Source organism: Oncorhynchus mykiss, chromosome 2 (genome assembly GCF_057628025.1).
Source record: "Oncorhynchus mykiss isolate SJ-2025 chromosome 2, ASM5762802v1, whole genome shotgun sequence".
Taxonomy (NCBI): domain Eukaryota; kingdom Metazoa; phylum Chordata; class Actinopteri; order Salmoniformes; family Salmonidae; genus Oncorhynchus; species Oncorhynchus mykiss.
The window spans coordinates 1,564,190-1,586,004 of NC_143023.1; the positions used below are offsets into that span (position 1 = coordinate 1,564,190).

Below are 21,815 nucleotides of genomic sequence, written 5' to 3' on the forward strand. Positions count from 1 at the left end.
TCCCTGATCCCAGTCCATCCCTGGGCCCCGTCCATCCCTAGGCCCCGTCCATCCCTAGGCCCTGTCCATCCCTGATCCCAGTCCATCCCTGGGCCCTGTCCATCCCTAGGCCCCGTCCATCCCTGGGCCCCGTTCATCCCTAGGCCCCATCCATCCCTAGGCCCCGTCCATCCCTAGGCCCCGTCCATCCCTGATCCCAGTCCATTCCTGGGCCCCGTTCATCCCTAGGCCCCGTCCATCCCTAGGCCCCGTCCATCCCTAGGCCCCGTCCATCCCTGGCCCCGTCTATCCTTGATCCCGTCCATCCCTAGGCCCCTTCCATCCCTAGGCCCCGTCCATCCCTGTCCCCGCCCATCCCTAGGCCCCATCCATCCCTGATCCCAGTCCATCCCTGGGCCCCGTCCATCCCTAGGCCCCATCCATCCCTAGGCCCCGTCCATCCCTAGGCCCCATCCATCCCTGGGCCCCGTCCATCCCTAGGCCCCGTCCATCCCTAGGTCCCGTCCATCCCTGATCCTAGTCCATCCCTGGGCCCCGTCCATCCCTAGGCCCCGTCCATCCCTAGGTCCCGTCCATCCCTGATCCCAGTCCATCCCTGAGCCCCGTCCATCCCTAGGCCCCGTCCATCCCTAGGCCCTGTCCATCCCTGATCCCAGTCCATCCCTGGGCCCTGTCCATCCCTAGGCCCCGTCCATCCCTGGGCCCCGTTCATCCCTAGGCCCCATCCATCCCTAGGCCCCGTCCATCCCTAGGCCCCGTCCATCCCTGATCCCAGTCCATCCCTAGGCCCTGTCCATCCCTAGGCCCTGACCATCCCTAGGCCCCGTCCATCCCTAGGCCCTGTCCATCCCTAGGCCCCATCCATCCCTGATCCCAGTCCATCCCTAGGCCCAGTCCATCCCTAGGCCCCGTCCATCCCTAGGCCCCATCCATCCCTGATCCCAGTCCATCCCTAGGCCCCGTCCATCCCTAGGCCCCAACCATCCCTAGGCCCCGCCCATCCCTGATCCCCGTCCATCCCTAGGCCCCGTCCATCCCTAGGCCCTGTCCATCCCTAGGCCCAGTCCATCCCTAGGCCCCGTCCATCCCTAGGCCCCGTCCATCCCTAGGCCCCGCCCATACGTGGGCCCCATTACCGAAAACAAACCGGCCTGTAGGATTCCCTACTAATTCCTTACAGAACAGGAATTCGTCTAGCCATCAGCATCATCACTGTGTTGTGATGAAATCACTGGCCACTTTAAATAATGAAATCACTAGCCACTTTAATAATGAAACACTTGCCACTTTAATAATGAAACACTAGCCACTTTAATACTGAAACACTAGCCACTTTAATAATAAAACACTAGCCACTTTACTAATGAAACACTGGCCACTTTAATAATGAAACACTAGCCACTTTAATACTGAAACACTAGCCACTTTAATACTGAAACACTAGCCACTTTAATACTGAAAAACTAGCCACTTTAATAATGAAACACTAGCCATTTTAAATAATGAAACACTAGCCATTTTAAATAATGAAACACTAGCCACTTTAATACCGAAACACTAGCCACTTTAATACTGAAACACTAGCCACTTTAATACTGAAACACTAGCCACTTTAATACTGAAACACTAGCCACTTTACTACTGAAACACTAGCCACTTTAATACTGAAACACTAGCCACTTTAATACTGAAACACTAGCCACTTTAATACTGAAACACTAGCCACTTTAATACTGAAACACTAGCCACTTTAATACTGAAACACTAGCCACTTTAATACTGAAACACTAGCCACTTTAATACTGAAACACTAGCCACTTTAATACTGAAACACTAGCCACTTTAATACTGAAACACTAGCCACTTTAATACTGAAACACTGGCCACTTTAATACTGAAACACTAGCCACTTTAATACTGAAACACTAGCCACTTTAATACTGAAACACTAGCCACTTTAATACTGAAACACTAGCCACTTTAATACTGAAACACTAGCCACTTTAATACTGAAACACTAGCCACTTTAATACTGAAACACTAGCCACTTTAATACTGAAACACTAGCCACTTTAATACTGAAACACTAGCCACTTTAATACTGAAACACTAGCCACTTTAATACTGAAACACTAGCCACTTTAATACTGAAACACTAGCCACTTTAATAATGAAACACTAGCCATTTTAAATAATGAAACACTAGCCACTTTAATACTGAAACACTAGCCACTTTAATACTGAAACACTAGCCACTTTAATACTGAAACACTAGCCACTTTAATACTGAAACACTAGCCACTTTAATACTGAAACACTAGCCACTTTAATACTGAAACACTAGCCACTTTAATACTGAAACACTAGCCACTTTAATACTGAAACACTAGCCACTTTAATAATAAAACACTAGCCACTTTACTAATGAAACACTGGCCACTTTAATAATGAAACACTAGCCACTTTAATACTGAAACACTAGCCACTTTAATACTGAAACACTAGCCACTTTAATACTGAAACACTAGCCACTTTAATACTGAAACACTAGCCACTTTAATACTGAAACACTAGCCACTTTAATACTGAAACACTAGCCACTTTAATAATGAAACACTAGCCATTTTAAATAATGAAACACTAGCCACTTTAATACTGAAACACTAGCCACTTTAATACTGAAACACTAGCCACTTTAATACTGAAACACTAGCCACTTTAATAATGAAACACTAGCCACTTTAATACTGAAACACTGGCCACTTTAATACTGAAACACTGGCCACTTTAATAATGTGTATATATATATGTTGCATTACTCATCTCATATGTATATACTGTTTTCTATTCTACTGTATCTTAGTCTATGCCGATCTGACATTGCTAATATATATTTATATATTCTTAATTCCATTCATTTTCTTTAGATTTGTGTGTATTGTGTGTGTTGTGAAATTGTTAGATATTATTTGTTAGATATTATTTGTTAGATATTATTTGTTAGATATTACCGCATTGTTGGAGCTGGAAACACAAACATTTCGTTACGTTTAACATCTGCTAAACACGTGTATAGGGGAGAGTGGGGTAAATTGACCAATGAACACGTGTATAGGGGAGAGTGGGGTAAATTGACCAATGAACACGTGTATAGGGGAGAGTGGGGTAAATTGACCAATGAACACGTGTATAGGGGAGAGTGGGGTAAGTGACCAATGAACACGTGTATAGGGGAGAGTGGGGTAAGTGACCAATGAACACGTGTATAGGGGAGAGTGGGTTAAATTGACCAATGAACACGTGTATAGGGGAGAGTGGGGTAAATTGACCAATGAACACGTGTATAGGGGAGAGTGGGGTAAATTGACCAATGAACACGTGTATAGGGGAGAGTGGGGTAAATTGACCAATGAACACGTGTATAGGGGAGAGTTGGGTAAATTGACCAATGAACACGTGTATAGGGGAGAGTGGGGTAAATTGACCAATGAACACGTGTATAGGGGAGAGTGGGGTAAATTGACCAATGAACACGTGTATAGGGGAGAGTGGGGTAAATTGACCAATGAACACGTGTATAGGCGAGAGTGGGGTAAGTTGACCAATGAACACGTGTATAGGGGAGAGTGGGGTAAATTGACCAATGAACACGTGTATAGGGGAGAGTGGGTTAAATTGACCAATGAACACGTGTATAGGCGAGAGTGGGGTAAGTTGACCAATGAACACGTGTATAGGGGAGAGTGGGGTAAATTGACCAATGAACACGTGTATAGGGGAGAGTGGGGTAAATTGACCTATAAACACGTGTGTAGGGGAGAGTGGGGTAAGTTGACCAATGAAATTTGATTAGATTTTTTGATTTGTAACTGCTGTCTTTTGTTGTAATGTAATGTAATATACTGCTCTGTATGGTGGTCTATGTAACCTCTGTATGGTGGTCTATGTAACCACTGTATGTCTATGTGCATATTGTATGCTGACATGCTGCTAATGCATCATTATCTACGAGAGAGAGAGAGAGAGAGAGAGAGAGGGAGGGAGAGGGAGAGAGAGAGAGAGGAAGAGAGAGAGAGAGAGAAAGAGACAGAGAGAGAGAAAGAGAGAGAGAGAGACAAAGAGAGAGAGAGAGAGAGAGAGAGAGAGGGAGAGAGGGGGAGAGGGGGAGAGAGAGAGAGAGAGAGAGGGACGCTGTTGCAACCAATTTAAACACCAAGTCAGGGTTAGCTGAGACCTCGGAGACCGAGACTGAAGTAGGGTCTGTTACTTCTCTTGCACACCGAGGCTTCGTCTCAAATGGCACCCTATATTTCTTACACATACTACACTACTGGTCAAAAGTAGTGTGCTACACTGGGAGTAGGGTATCATGTGGGACGTAGCCTGAGATTTGCTCTAGTTGTAGACAGATGGAGTTTGTTGAGACGCATTAAATTCCTTTCTGCAGGTTGCAGCCTCTGATTGGCTGCTGTGTGTTTACATGGAATCTGTTTGGTGTTCTTGATCGAGTGTGAAATGATGGGTAAAAACATCCCCTCCCTAACAAATAACTGTCGGTGGTATCAGGATGCACAATATTGTTTTTTTTGTGCGAAAGCAAATTGAACATGTGTGCCTATGGGCCATTGATGATTTGCGTAAACTTAAAAATAAAAACAATTGAATCGTGTGGTTCATGTTTTAAAGTGACTGCTCAGCTCAGTGGGTACAGTGTTGACGTCCACCATCTTGAAGAGACCTGACTCTCCTCCTCAGTCTACAGCAGTAACGTCCACCATGTTGTAGAGACCTGACTCTCCTCCTCAGTCTACAGCAGTAACGTCCACCATGTTGTAGAGACCTGACTCTCCTCCTCAGTCTACAGCAGTAACGTCCACCATGTTGTAGAGACCTGACTCTCCTCCTCAGTCTACAGCAGTAACGTCCACCATGTTGTAGAGACCTGACTCTCCTCCTCAGTCTACAGCAGTAATGTCCATCATGTTGTAGAGACCTGACTCTCCTCAGTCTACAGCAGTAATGTCCACCATGTTGTAGAGACCTGACTCTCCTCAGTCTACAGCAGTAATGTCCATCATGTTGTAGAGACCTGACTCTCCTCAGTCTACAGCAGTAATGTCTGCCATGTTGTAGAGAACTGACTCTCCTCAGTCTACAGCAGTAATGTCCACCATGTTGAAGAGACCTGACTCTCAGTCTACAGCAGTAACGTCCACCATGTTGTAGAGACCTGACTCTCCTCCTCAGTCTACAGCAGTAATGTCCACCATGTTGTAGAGACCTGACTCTCCTCCTCAGTCTACAGCAGTAACGTCCACCATGTTGTAGAGACCTGACTCTCCTCCTCAGTCTACAGCAGTAATGTCCACCATGTTGTAGAGACCTGACTCTCCTCCTCAGTCTACAGCAGTAACGTCCACCATGTTGTAGAGACCTGACTCTCCTCCTCAGTCTACAGCAGTAATGTCCACCATGTTGTAGAGACCTGACTCTCCTCAGTCTACAGCAGTAATGTCCACCATGTTGTAGAGAACTGACTCTCCTCAGTCTACAGCAGTAATGTCCACCATGTTGAAGAGACCTGACTCTCAGTCTACAGCAGTAACGTCCACCATGTTGTAGAGACCTGACTCTCCTCCTCAGTCTACAGCAGTAATGTCCACCATGTTGTAGAGACCTGACTCTCCTCAGTCTACAGCAGTAACGTCCACCATATTGTAGAGACCTGACTCTCCTCCTCAGTCTACAGCAGTAATGTCCACCATGTTGTAGAGACCTGACTCTCCTCCTCAGTCTACAGCAGTAATGTCCACCATGTTGTAGAGACCTGACTCTCCTCCTCAGTCTACAGCAGTAATGTCCACCATGTTGTAGAGACCTGACTCTCCTCCTCAGTCTACAGCAGTAACGTCCACCATGTTGTAGAGACCTGACTCTCCTCCTCAGTCTACAGCAGTAATGCCCACCATGTTGTAGAGACCTGACTCTCCATCTCTCTCATTTCTCATAAATATAATGTATTTTTAACATGTTTCTGTAAATAACATTTTAACATCAAAGTCAAGCAAACTTTTGTAATTGCTGTACGCCCCCTCTCCTCTCCTCTCCTCTCCTCTCCTCTCCTCTCCTCTCCTCTCCTCTCCTCTCCTCTCCTCTCCTCTCCTCTCCTCTCCTCTCCTCTCCTCTCCTCTCCTCTCCTCTCCTCTCCCCTCCCCCTCCCCCTCCCCCTCCCTCTCCTCTCCTCTCCTCTCCTCTCCTCAGCGATGTACTGCAGTACTCCAGACTCCCCCCAGCATGGTTTTGTAGTGAGCCAGACAGGAGGGCATCTCAACAGTGTGGTGCGTTGGGGCTGTGACCGGGGCTACCGGCTCATTGGAAAGGCCACAGCTGTCTGTAAGAAGACGGCCTTTGGGTATTATACCTGGGACTCAACGGTACCTGCATGTCAAGGTAAGAGCTCTGAGCACTGTGTCTACTGGCTGAGTGGCTGGCTGGCTGGCTTCCTGGCTGGGTGGCTGGCTGACTTGCTGGGTGGCTGGCTTCCTGGCTGGCTGGCTGGCTGGCAGACATTTATTTCTTCATCTAGGCTGTGTTCCAAAAGGCACCCTGTTCTCTATAGTATGCACTACTTTTGACCAGAGCCCTGTGGGTAGAGTCCTGTGGGTGGAGCCCTGTGGGTGGAGCCCTGTGGGTAGAGAGAGACCTGTGGGTAGAGCCCTGTGGGTAGAGAGAGACCTGTGGGTAGAGTAGCTAGTCTGACGGTCTCTCTTCAGCTCCTATCACAGAGAGTAGCTAGTCTGACGGTCTCTCTTCAGCTCCTATCACAGAGAGTAGCTAGTCTGACGGTCTCTCTTCAGCTCCTATCACAGAGAGTAGCTAGTCTGACGGTCTCTCTTCAGCCCCATGTCAGTAGCTGAACTTGTGATTGAGGAGAATGTTCTGCCGAGTAGAAACAGAGCAGAAGTCTCTCTTCAGCCCCTATCACAGAGAGTAGCTAGTCTGATGGTCTCTCTTCAGCTCCTATCACAGAGAGTAGCTAGTCTGACGGTCTCTCTTCAGCTCCTATCACAGAGAGTAGCTTGTCTGGCGGTCTCTCTTCAGCTCCTATCACAGAGAGTAGCTAGTCTGACAGTCTCTCTTCAGCCCCTATCACAGAGAGTAGCTAGTCTGACAGTCTCTCTTCAGCCCCATGTCAGTAGCTGAACTTCTGATTGAGGAGAATGTTCTGCCGAGTAGAAACAGAGCAGAAGTCTCTCTTCAGCCCCTATCACAGAGAGTAGCTAGTCTGACAGTCTCTCTTCAGCCCCTATCACAGAGAGTAGCTAGTCTGACAGTCTCTCTTCAGCCCCTATCACAGAGAGTAGCTAGTCTGACAGTCTCTCTTCAGCCCCATGTCAGTAGCTGAACTTCTGATTGAGGAGAATGTTCTGCCGAGTAGAAACAGAGCAGAAGTCTCTCTTCAGCCCCTATCACAGAGAGTAGCTAGTCTGACAGTCTCTCTTCAGCCCCTATCACAGAGAGTAGCTAGTCTGACAGTCTCTCTTCAGCCCCATGTCAGTAGCTGAACTTCTGATTGAGGAGAATGTTCTGCCGAGTAGAAACAGAGCAGAAATCAATCTTCTTTTGTTCTGTCAATTCCACCACCTGATGACTCTGGCTAGCTAACTTCCTTCCTGATTACCATGCTGTCTGTGTCAGTGTGTGCCTCCCAAAATGGCACCCTTATTCCCTAGATAGTGCACTACTTCCTATGGGCCCCGGTCAAAAGTAGTTCACTTAATAGGGAATAGGGTGCCATTTGACACACGAAACCCCTTTTTCTGTGTCGGGTTCCGTAAACAGCGTTGTTGTGTTCCGTTCACCTAATTGGGTTCTTTGTTACCCTGGGAACCACACATTGTAGAAGGTGTCATGTCATTCTGTTCTGCTCTGTTCTGAAACAATGTATCGTTAACACCACTGTCTGTTCAACTAGCACAGACAGGTCCATTATGCCGAAGCTGTGATTATATAGTAATGCTGCAAAGATCGTGGAGCTCAACCTGCCAAATAATTGACAATACAATACTAATCTAGTCACCCACAACCAAAATGAGCTCCTAAGGTGGTAACTAGAAAGGAACACATCGTTGATGGTTGTCTTTCTCTTATAGCTCCTAAGGTGCAGGTGTCTTTTCAGTAGTGTGTTGTATTTAAGTAGTGTGTTGTATTTCAGTAGTGTGTTGTATTTAAGTAGTGTGTAATCATTGCTGATGCTTGTGGTGATCAAACAATTTAACCAAGTTGGCATCAATGAAGTTCTACTCTATTCTATTCTACTATATTATACTCTACTCTTCTCTTTTCTACTCTTCTCTATTCTACTCTACTATATTCTACTATATTCTATTCTACTCTACTATATTCTACTCTTCTCTATTCTACTCTACTATATTCTACTCTACTCTACTATATTCTGCTCTACTCTATTCTACTATATTCTATTCTACTCTATTCTACTCTACTCTACTCTATTCTACTCTACTATATTATACTCTACTCTATTATAATCTACTCTATTATACTCTACTCTATTATACTTTACTCTACTCTACTCTATTCTACTATATTCTACTCTACTATATTCTACTCTACTATCTTATATTCTACTCTACTCTACTATATTATATTCTACTATACTCTACTCTACTCTATTCTAAATGTACTCTACTCTAATGTACTCTGTTCTACTATATTCTAAATCTACTCTATTCTACTATATTCTATTCTACTCTACTCTATTCTACTCTACTCTATTCTACTATATTCTATTCTACTCTATTCTATTCTACTCTATTCTACTCTATTCTACTCTACTCTACTCTATTCTATTCTACTCTATTCTACTCTACTCTATTCTATTCTACTCTATTCTACTCTACTCTACTCTATTCTATTCTACTCTATTCTATTCTACTCTATTCTACTCTACTCTATTCTACTCTACTCTATTCTACTCTACTCTATTCTACTATATTCTACTCTACTCTATTCTACTATATTCTACTCTACTCTATTCTACTATATTCTACTATATTCTACTCTACTCTACTCTATTCTACTTTATTATATTCTATTCTACTCTACTCTATTCTACTACATTCTATTCTACTCTACTCTATTCTACTACATTCTATTCTACTCTATTCTACTTTATTATATTCTATTCTACTCTACTCTATTCTACTACATTCTATTCTACTCTATTCTACTACATTCTATTCTACTACATTCTATTCTACTCTATTCTACTTTATTATATTCTATTCTACTCTACTCTATTCTACTACATTCTATTCTACTCTATTCTACTCTATTCTACTACATTCTATTCTACTCTATTCTACTCTACTCTATTCTACTACATTCTATTCTACTCTATTCTACTACATTCTATTCTACTCTATTCTACTTTATTATATTCTATTCTACTCTACTCTATTCTACTACATTCTATTCTACTCTATTCTACTCTACTCTATTCTACTACATTCTATTCTACTCTATTCTATTCTACTATATTCTACTCTACTATATTTGACTCTACTCTACTATTTAAACAACTCTGTGGGAGGACATAATGAAATGTAAGAGAAAGGAACAAGAGAATACCTTATACTTGATTTCCCATCTATAGGTGCATGTAATGGTGATGGTCCATGTTGTTTCTGATACCCCCAGGTGTCCTAAAACAGAGAATCAGAAAGTTACATGGAGCATGTTGTTTCTGAAACCCCCAGGTGTCCTAAAACAGAGAATCAGAAAGCTACATGGAGCATGTTGTTTCTGATACCCCCAGGTGTCCTAAAACAGAGAATCAGAAAGCTACATGGAGCATGTTGTTTCTGAAACCCCCAGGTGTCCTAAAACAGAGAATCAGAAAGCTACATGGAGCATGTTGTTTCTGAAACCCCAAGGTGTCTTAAAACAGAATCAAAAAGCTACATGGAGCATGTTGTTTCGATCTAAAACAGTTGTAATGGTAAATATCATAGACAATAGACTATTAGGGGTTAAACAACACTGTGTAATCAGGTGGAACGTGGGAGAAACAAAATAGCTTGTACTTTATTTCACAACTATAGGTGAATGCAATGGTAGTGTAACCTAAATCATAACCATGAATTAATCTATAGGTGAATGCAATGGTAGTGTACCCTAAATCATAACCATGAATTAATCTATAGGTGAATGCAATGGTAGTGTACCCTAAATCATAACCATGAATTAATCTATAGGTGAATGCAATGGTAGTGTACCCTAAATCATAACCATGAATTAATCTATAGGTGAATGCAATGGTAGTGTACCCTAAATCATAACCATTAATTAATCTATAGGTGAATGCAATGGTAGTGTAACCTAAATGATGAATTCTCTCTGCTATGCAACAGTTGTAGTGTACATCAATGAAACCATATGAACAACTACATGATATCACTACATACATGATATCACTACATACATGATATCAATTACATCCATGATATCACTACATACATGATATCACTACATACATGATATCACTACATACATGATATCACCACATACATGATATCACCACATACATGATATCACTATATACATGATATCACTACATACATGATATCACTACATACATGATATCACCACATACATGATATCACTACATACATGATATCACTACATACATGATATCACTACATACATGATATGACCACATACATGATATCACTACATACATGATATCACTACATACATGATACTACATACATGATATCACCACATACATGATATCACTACATACATGATATCACTACATACATGATACTACATACATGATATCACCACATACATGATATCACTACATACATGATACTACATACATGATATCACCACATACATGATATCACTACATACATGATATCACTACATACATGATACTACATACATGATATCACTACATACATGACTTGATACCAGAACGAGGGGATTATTCATGAACGGTATGGTCTCTGTGATCTGTCGTCTGAAAAGAACGACGACGGAAATACAAAAATATATATATATTGTCTCTAAATCGTTATCTCTAACGGCATGGTGTTTTAGAAAGATAGAGCTGCAGGAAATTACACCCCTTAAGTACTTGTTAATTAGCTCTTCATGAACCTTCTATCCAATTCATTTCTACGTAATTCTCGACACAATTATTACCTAGTAGTTGCCTAGCAACTAGTCATTATCTGGTAACTGACTATGAACTACCTAGTAGCTAGTACTTGCCTATGAACGAGTATTACCTAGTCACTATTAACTACCCAGTAACTAGTAACTACCTAGTCAATATTAACTACCTAGTAACTAGTAATTACATTTAACTAGCAATTACCTAGTAACTATGAACCTCCTAATAGCTAGTAATTACCTAGTAACTATTATCTACAGATGAACTAGTAATTACTATTAACTACCTAGTAACCAGTAATTAGCTAGTAAGTTTTAACTAACTAGTAACTAATTACCTAGTAACTATTAATTACATAGTGACTACCTAGCAGCTGGCAATTGCCTAGCATCTATTAACTAGCTAGTTCAGGAATGAAGAAGGCTTTGTAGATGGAAGTGCAACCAGTCACAGATGTTATTTACTAGGATTACAACTAATACCATTATTTAAAGGTGAGGTGATAGTAGTAGAATATACCTTTATTTAAAGGTGAGGTGATAGTAGTAGAATATACCTTTATTTAAAGGTGAGGTGATAGTAGTAGAATATACCTTTATTTAAAGGTGAGGTGATAGAATAGTAGAATATACCTTTATTTAAAGGTGAGGTGATAGAATAGTAGAATATACCTTTATTTAAAGGTGAGGTGATAGAATAGTAGAATATACCTTTATTTAAAGGTGAGGTGATAGAATAGTAGAATATACCTTTATTTAAAGGTGAGGTGATAGTAGTAGAATATATCTTTATTTAAAAGTGAGGTGATAGTAGTAGAATATACCTTTATTTAAAGGTGAGGTGATAGAGTAGTAGAATATACCTTTATTTAAAGGTGAGGTGATAGAATAGTAGAATATACCTTTATTTAAAAGTGAGGTGATAGAATAGTAGAATATACCTTTATTTAAAGGTGAGGTGATAGTAGTAGAATATACCTTTATTTAAAGGTGAGGTGATAGTAGTAGAATATACCTTTATTTAAAGGTGAGGTGATAGTAGTAGAATATACCTTTATTTAAAGGTGAGGTGATAGTAGTAGAATATACCTTTATTTAAAGGTGAGGTGATAGAATAGTAGAATATACCTTTATTTAAAGGTGAGGTGATAGTAGTAGAATATACCTTTATTTAAAGGTGAGGTGATAGTAGTAGAATATACCTTTATTTAAAAGTGAGGTGATAGAATAGTAGAATATACCTTTATTTAAAGGTGAGGTGATAGTAGTAGAATATACCTTTATTTAAAAGTGAGGTGATAGAATAGTAGAATATACCTTTATTTAAAGGTGAGGTGATAGTAGTAGAATATACCTTTATTTAAAGGTGAGGTGATAGTAGTAGAATATACCTTTATTTAAAGGTGAGGTGATAGAATAGTAGAATATACCTTTATTTAAAGGTGAGGTGATATACCTTTATTTAAAGGTGAGGTGATAGAATAGTAGAATATACCTTTATTTAAAGGTGAGGTGATATACCTTTATTTAAAGGTGAGGTGATAGAATAGTAGAATATACCTTTATTTAAAGGTGAGGTGATAGAATAGTAGAATATACCTTTATTTAAAGGTGAGGTGATAGAATAGTAGAATATACCTTTATTTAAAGGTGAGGTGATATACCTTTATTTAAAGGTGAGGTGATAGAATAGTAGAATATACCTTTATTTAAAGGTGAGGTGATAGTAGTAGAATATACCTTTATTTAAAGGTGAGGTGATAGTAGTAGAATATACCTTTATTTAAAGGTGAGGTGATAGTAGTAGAATATACCTTTATTTAAAAGTGAGGTGATAGTAGTAGAATATACCTTTATTTAAAGGTGAGGTGATAGAGTAGTAGAATATACCTTTATTTAAAGGTGAGGTGATAGAATAGTAGAATATACCTTTATTTAAAAGTGAGGTGATAGAATAGTAGAATATACCTTTATTTAAAGGTGAGGTGATAGTAGTAGAATATACCTTTATTTAAAGGTGAGGTGATAGTAGTAGAATATACCTTTATTTAAAGGTGAGGTGATAGTAGTAGAATATACCTTTATTTAAAGGTGAGGTGATAGTAGTAGAATATACCTTTATTTAAAGGTGAGGTGATAGAATAGTAGAATATACCTTTATTTAAAGGTGAGGTGATAGTAGTAGAATATACCTTTATTTAAAGGTGAGGTGATAGTAGTAGAATATACCTTTATTTAAAAGTGAGGTGATAGAATAGTAGAATATACCTTTATTTAAAGGTGAGGTGATAGTAGTAGAATATACCTTTATTTAAAAGTGAGGTGATAGAATAGTAGAATATACCTTTATTTAAAGGTGAGGTGATAGTAGTAGAATATACCTTTATTTAAAGGTGAGGTGATAGTAGTAGAATATACCTTTATTTAAAGGTGAGGTGATAGAATAGTAGAATATACCTTTATTTAAAGGTGAGGTGATATACCTTTATTTAAAGGTGAGGTGATAGAATAGTAGAATATACCTTTATTTAAAGGTGAGGTGATATACCTTTATTTAAAGGTGAGGTGATAGAATAGTAGAATATACCTTTATTTAAAGGTGAGGTGATAGAATAGTAGAATATACCTTTATTTAAAGGTGAGGTGATAGAATAGTAGAATATACCTTTATTTAAAGGTGAGGTGATATACCTTTATTTAAAGGTGAGGTGATAGTAGTAGAATATACCTTTATTTAAAGGTGAGGTGATAGAATAGTAGAATATACCTTTATTTAAAGGTGAGGTGATAGTAGTAGAATATACCTTTATTTAAAAGTGAGGTGATAGAATAGTAGAATATACCTTTATTTAAAGGTGAGGTGATAGTAGTAGAATATACCTTTATTTAAAGGTGAGGTGATAGTAGTAGAATATACCTTTATTTAAAGGTGAGGTGATAGAATAGTAGAATATACCTTTATTTAAAGGTGAGGTGATATACCTTTATTTAAAGGTGAGGTGATAGAATAGTAGAATATACCTTTATTTAAAGGTGAGGTGATATACCTTTATTTAAAGGTGAGGTGATAGAATAGTAGAATATACCTTTATTTAAAGGTGAGGTGATAGAATAGTAGAATATACCTTTATTTAAAGGTGAGGTGATAGAATAGTAGAATATACCTTTATTTAAAGGTGAGGTGATATACCTTTATTTAAAGGTGAGGTGATATACCTTTATTTAAAGGTGAGGTGATAGAATAGTAGAATATACCTTTATTTAAAGGTGAGGTGATAGTAGTAGAATATACCTTTATTTAAAGGTGAGGTGATAGTAGTAGAATATACCTTTATTTAAAGTGAGGCCGCCACGTTCATCATATGAAGGAGACCAAGGCGCAGGGGCCTCCCGGGTGGCGCAGTGGTTAAGGGCGCTGTACTGCAGCGCCAGCTGTGCCATCAGAGTCCCTGGGTTCGCGCCCAGGCTCTGTCGTAACCGACCGCGACTGGGAGGTCCGTGGGGCGACGCACAATTGGCCTAGCTTCGTCCGGGTTAGGGTTGGTCGGTAGGGTTTTCCTTGTCTCATCGCGCACCAGCGACTCCTGTGGCGGGCCGGGCGCAGTGCGCGCTAGCCAAGGTTTCCGGGTGCACGGTGTAGCATTGGTACATTGGTGCGGCTGGCTTCCGGGTTGGACGCGCGCTGTGTTAAGAAGCTGGTTGGGTTGTGTATCGGAGGACGCATGACATTCAACCTTCGTCTCTCCCGAGCCCGTACGGGAGTTGTAGCAATGAGACAAGATAGTAGCTACTACAACAATTGGATACCACGAAATTGGGGAGAAAAAGGGGTAAAATTCAAAAAATAAAAAAATAAAATAAAGAATGAACACTGAACAAACTAACAAAATAACAAATGAAACGGGCAACACATAGACAAGATCCCACACCAGAAAGTGGGGAAAAGGCCTGCCAATATATGATCCCCAATCAGAGACAACGATAAACAGCTGTCTCTGATTGGGAACCATATCAGGCCAAAACAGACATACAAAACCCCTAGACATACAAAAACCCTAGACATACAAAACCCCTAGACATACAAAAACCCCTAGACAATACAAAACCCCTAGACATACAAAAACCCCTAGACATACAAAACCCCTAGACATACAAAAACCCCTAGACATACAAAACCCCTAGACATACAAAAACCCTAGACATACAAAACCCCTAGACATACAAAAACCCCTAGACATACTAAACCCCTAGACATACTAAACCCCTAGACATACAAAACCCCTAGACATACAAAAACCCCTAGACATACAAAAACCCTGGACATACAAAACCCCTAGACATACAAAAACCCTAGACATCAAAAACCCTAGACATACAAAAAACATTGACATACAAAAACCTAGAGTACCCAACCTAGTCACACCTAACCAAAATATATAGAAAACAGAGATATCTAAGGTCAGGGCGTAACAGAGGCGATAGTAGTAGGATATACTTTTATCAGTTGTTTTATTTTCTCTTGATCGGCTCCCAGTTGAAAATCAGGGCGATTAAGGTACTTGTACTACCGTCCAAAGCCTTCCATCATGGCCTGGCTCCCAGACTTTGGCTCCCAGACTTTGGCTCCCAGACTTTGGCTCCCAGACGCCGTTCTAATCGGTCCTGATAATCTCTGTCAAACTCAGATTTCTCTCTGTTGCTTTGCCAAACACAGGTCTCCTCTTCACTGGCCTCAGTGTGTCAGAGAAAACAGAAGAAGGAAGAGATGTGTCTTATATATTCTCTGTTCTCTTCCTTTCTCTGCTCTTCTTACTCTTGTTATTCTTCCTTTCTCTGTTCTGTCCTCGCTCTCTCCTCCTTTTTCTCCCAATCTTCTGTTCTCTCCTCACACTCTTCTATTCTCTCTCCCCCTCTTCTATTCTCTCTCCCCCTCTTCTGTTCTCTCTCCCCCTCTTCTGTTCTCTCCCCCTCTCCTCTCTTCCACTCTTCTGTTCTCTCCTCCTCTCTTCTGTTCTCTCCTCTCCTCTCCTCTCCTCTCCTCTCCTCTCCTCTCCTCTCCTCCAGATCCAGCCTTGTGTAACAATCCGCCTGTAGCTGTCAGTGAATCAGACATAATTGCTGTTTTTAGGTCCCTGATTAGTAAGAGCATCACTCTAGCGTGGCTTGTGGCTGTTAATCATAACATTTAGATGTATTGATATGTTAGAAATTTTGTTAATTTACTTTCTTTGTACTTTAATTTGCTCATATTGTGTCCCTCTAATTCAGGTTTTCTCAGAGTGGGTTCCACGGATGTATTGCTGAGGGTCCACAGCCAGATCTCAATACAGTGGCTTGCGAAAGTATTCACCCCCCCTTGGCATTTTTCCTCTGTTGTTGCCTTACAACCTGGAATTAAAAATGATTTTTTTTGGCAGGTCATATCATTAGATTTACACAACACGCATACCACTTTGAAGATGCAAAATATTTTTTTTATTGTGAAACAAACAAGAAATAAGTGAAAAAAAACTGAACTAGAGCGTGCAGAACTATTCACCTCCCAAAGTCAATACTTTATATAGACACCTTTTGCAGATATTACAGCTGCAAGTCTCTTGGGGTATCTCTCTATAAGCTTGGCACATCTAGCCACCGGGATCTATGTATGCTTAGGGTCATTGTCCTGCTGAAAGGAGAACCTCCGTCCCAGTCTCAAATCTCTGGAAGACTGAAACAGGTTTCCCCTCAATAATTTCCCTGTATTTAGCGCCATCCATCATTCCTTCAATTCTGACCAGTTTCCCAGACACTGCCTATGAAAAACATCCATGCAACAACATGCTTCACTGTGGGGATGGTGTTCTCGGGGTGATGAAAGGTGTTAGATTTGCGCCAGAAATAGCGTTTTCTTTGATGGCCAAAAAGCTACATTTTAGTCTCATCTGACCAGAGTACCTTCATCCATATGTTTGGGGAGTCTCCCACTTGCCTTTTGGCGAAACACCAAGCGTGTTTGCATTTTCTTTTGCTATAGCAATGGCTTTTTTTCTGGCCACTCTTCCGTAAAGCCCAACTCTGTGGAGTGTACGGCTTAAAGTGGTCCTATGGACAGATACTCCAATCTCCGCTGTGGAGCTTTGCAGCTCCTTCAGGGTTATATTTGGTATTTTTGTTGCCTCTGATTAATGCCCTCCTTGCCTGGTTTGTGAGTTTTTGTGGGAGGCCCTCTCTTGGCAGGTTTGTTGTGCTGCCATATTCTTTCCATTTTTTAACAATGGATTTACGTGGGATGTTCAATGTTTCAGATCGTTTTTTTGATAACCCAACCCTGATATGTACTTCTCCACAACTTTGACCCTGACCTATTTGGAGAGCTCCTTGGTCTTCAAGGTGCTGCTTGCTTGGTGGTGCCCGTTGCTTAGTGGTGTTGCAGACTCTGGGGCCTTTTTTAGAAGAGGTGTATATTTACTGTCATGTGACACTTAGATTGCACACAGGTGGACTTTATTTAACTAACTATGTGACTTCTGAAGGTAATTGGTTGCACCAGATCTTGTTTATCGACTTCATAGCAAAGGGGGTTTAAATACAGGTTATTTTTTTACATTTAACTTCACCAATTTAAACTATTTTGTGTATGTCCATTACCTTAAATCCATTATATCCACAATCCATTGCATTACATTAAATCCAAATAAAAATATATTTAAATGACATGTTGTAATGCAACTGTTATAAAGTCTGTGTGAGCTGGTGGTGGGAGGAGTCAGGCGCAGGACAGCAGATATGAGTAAAAAAACGTATTTACACAAAATACAAACAAATACAACGCAGTAATGCGAGCCCACAATAACGGACCGTATTACATACAAACATTTACTCACAAACTAACATGGGGGAACAGAGGTTTAAATAATGAACAAGTCATTGGGGAATTGAAACCAGGCGTGTAAGACAAAACAAATGGAAAATGAAAAGTGGATCAGTTCTGCCCACACATTTCCTATAGGATTGAGGTCAGGGCTTTGTGATGACCACTCGAATATCTTGATTTTTGTTGCCCGTTAGCCATTTTGCCACAACTTTGGAAGTATGCTTGGGGTCATTGTCCATTTGGAAGACCCGTTTGCGACCAAGCTTTAACTTCCTGACTGATGTCTTGAGATGTTGCTTCAATATATCCACGTAATTTTCCTCCCTCATGATGCCATTTATTTTGTGAAGTGCACCAGTCCCTCCTGCAGCAAAGCACCCCCACAACATGATGCTGCCAACCCCGTGCTTCACGGTTCGGATGGTGTTCCCTCGGCTTGCAAGCATCACCCTTTTTCCTCCCAACATAACAATGGTCATTATGCCCAAACAGTTCTAATTTTGTTTCATCAGACCAGAGGACATTTCTCAAAAAAATACGATCTTTGTTCCCAAGTTGCAAACTGTAGTCTGGCTTTTTTTATGGCGGTTTTGGAGCAGTGGCTTCTTCCTTGCTGAGTGGCCTTTCAGGTTATGTCGATACTCATTTTCGGTTATGTCGATACTCATTTTACTGTGGATATAGATACTTTTGTACCTGTTTCCTCCAGCATCTTCACAAGGTCCTTTGCTGTTGTTCTGAGATTGATTTGCACTTTTCTCACAAAGTACATTAATCTCTAAGAGACAGAACGCATCTCCTTCCTGAGCAGAATGATGGCTGCGTGGTCCCATGGTGTTTATACTTGCATACTATTGTTTATACAGATGAACGTGGTACCTTCAGGCATTTGGAAATTGCTCCCAATTTTTTGGCAGATTTCTTTAGATTTTCCCATGATGTCAAGCGAAGAGGCACTGGGTTTGAAGGTAGGCCTTGAAATACACCCGCAGGTAAACTTCCAATTGACTCAAATCATGTCAATTAGCCCATCAGAAGCTTCTAAAACCATGACATCTTTTTCTGGAATTTTACAAGCTGTTTAAAGGCACAGTCAACTTAGTGTATGTGAACTTCTGACCCACTGGAATTGTGATACAGTTAATTATAAGTGAAATAATCAGTCTGTAAACAATTGTTTGGAAAATGTACTGTGTCATGCACGAAGTAGATGTCCTAAGATATATATATTTACATATTTTTATATATATATATATATATATACAGTAGGGCAAAAAAGTATTTAGTCAGCCACCAATTGTGCAAGTTCTCCCACTTAAAAAGATGAGAGAGGCCTGTAATTTTCATCATAGGTACACTTCAACTATGACAGACAAAATGAGGAAAAAATAGGATTTTTAATGAATGAATGTTTGCATGTTCCAGATATTTCTGGATTCTGCTTCTTAACCCCATTGAGCCTCGTCAACAGAGATGTTAGGCATGTTCCAGAGGTTTCTGTAAGTCTTTAGCTGACACTCTAGGATTTCTTCTTAACCCCATTGAGCATTCTGCGCTGTGCTCTTCCAGTCATCTTTGCAGGACGGCCACTCCTAGGGAGAGTAGCAACAGTGCTGAACTTTCTCCATTTATAGACACTTTGTCTTTACCGTAGACTGATGAACATCAAGGCTTTTAGAGATACTTTTGTAACCCTTTCCAGCTTTATGCAAGTCAACAGTTTTTATTCTTAATCTTTCTTCTGAGATCTCTTTTGGTCGAGGCATGGTTCACATCAGGCAATGCTTCTTGTGAATAACAAACTCACATGTTGTGAGTGTTTTTTATTGGGCAGGGCAGCTCGAATCAACATCTCCAATCACATCTTATTGATTGGACTCCAGGTTAGCTGACTCCTGACTCCAATTCGCTTTTGGAGAAGTCATTAGCCTAGGGGGTTCACATACTTTGTCCAACCCACACTGAATGTTAAATGATGTATTCAATATAGACAGAAAAATACAATAATTTGTGTGTTATTAGTTTTAGCAGACTGTGTTTGTCTATTGTTGTGACTCAAGATCTGATCAAATTTGATGACCAATTTATGCAGAAATCCAGGTAATTCCATAGGGTTCACATACTTTTTCTTGCCACTGTATATACTGTACTAGGTGGTGTCAGAGGAAGGCCCCATAAAATTGTCAGAGACCCCAGTCACCCTAGTTATAAACGGTTCTATCTGCTACCACACAGCAAGCGGTACCGGAGTGCCAAGGTCCAAAAGGCTCCTCAACAGCTTCTACCCCCCCAAGCCATAAAACTGCTGAACAATTAATCAAATGGCCACCCAGACTATTTACATAGTTTTTACACTGCTGCTACTCGCTGTTTATTTACTCTGCATGGTCACTTTACAAATTACCTCGACTAACCTGTACCCCTGCACATTGACTCAGTACCGATACCCCCTGTGTATAGCCTCCACATTGACTCTGTACCGTAATACCCTGTATATAGCCTCCACATTGACTCTGTACCGTAACACCCTGTATATAGCCTCCACATTGACTCTGTACCGTAATACCCTGTATATAGCCTCCACATTGACTCTGTACCGTAATACCCTGTATATAGCCTCCACATTGACTCTGTACCGTAATACCCTGTATATAGCCTCCACCTTGACTCTGCACCGTAATACCCTGTATATAGCCTCCACATTGACTCTGTACCGTAATACCCTGTATATAGCCTCCACATTGACTCTGTACCGTAATACCCTGTATATAGCCTCCACATTGACTCTGTACCGTAATACCCTGTATATAGCCTCCACATTGACTCTGTACCGGTACCCCCTGTATATAGCCTCCACATTGACTCTGTACCGTAATACCCTGTATATAGTCTCCACATTGACTCTGTACCGTAATACCCTGTATATAGCCTCCACATTGACTCTGTACCGTAATACCCTGTATATAGCCTCCACATTGACTCTGTACCGTAATACCCTGTATATAGCCTCCACATTGACTCTGTACCGTAATACCCTGTATATAGCCTCCACATTGACTCTGTACCGGTACCCCCTGTATATAGCCTCCACATTGACTCTGTACCGTAATACCCTGTATATAGTCTCCACATTGACTCTGTACCGTAATACCCTGTATATAGCCTCCACATTGACTCTGTACCGTAATACCCTGTATATAGTCTCCACATTGACTCTGTACCGTAATACCCTGTATATAGCCTCCACATTGACTCTGTACCGTAATACCCTGTATATAGCCTCCACATTGACTCTGTACCGTAATACCCTGTATATAGCCTCCACATTGACTCTGTACCGTAATACCCTGTATATAGCCTCCACATTGACTCTGTACCGTAACACCCTGTATATAGCCTCCACATTGACTCTGTACCGTAATACCCTGTATATAGCCTCCACATTGACTCTGTACCGTAACACCCTGTATATAGCCTCCACATTGACTCAGTACCGTAATACCCTGTATATAGCCTCCACATTGACTCAGTACCATAATACCCTGTATATAGCCTCCACATTGACTCTGTACCGTAATACCCTGTATATAGCCTCCACATTGACTCTGTACCGTAATACCCTGTATATAGCCTCCACATTGACTCTGTACCGTAATACCCTGTATATAGCCTCCACATTGACTCTGTACCGTAATACCCTGTATATAGCCTCCACATTGACTCTGTACCGTAATACCCTGTATATAGTCTCGTTATT

General features: G+C 40.9%; 1 protein-coding gene across 2 annotated transcripts in view; it reads left to right on the forward strand.

Moving 5' to 3' along the window:
- Nucleotides 1-21,815, forward strand: part of LOC110512917 (CUB and sushi domain-containing protein 3) — a 522,509-nt gene that overhangs the window by 395,983 nt on the left and 104,711 nt on the right. For both annotated transcript variants that reach the window (XM_090215889.1, XM_090215891.1), the window contains exon 50: nt 6,262-6,450. In XM_090215889.1, the coding sequence (XP_090072015.1) occupies nt 6,262-6,450 (189 nt within the window). The remainder of the gene's footprint in view (nt 1-6,261; nt 6,451-21,815) is intronic.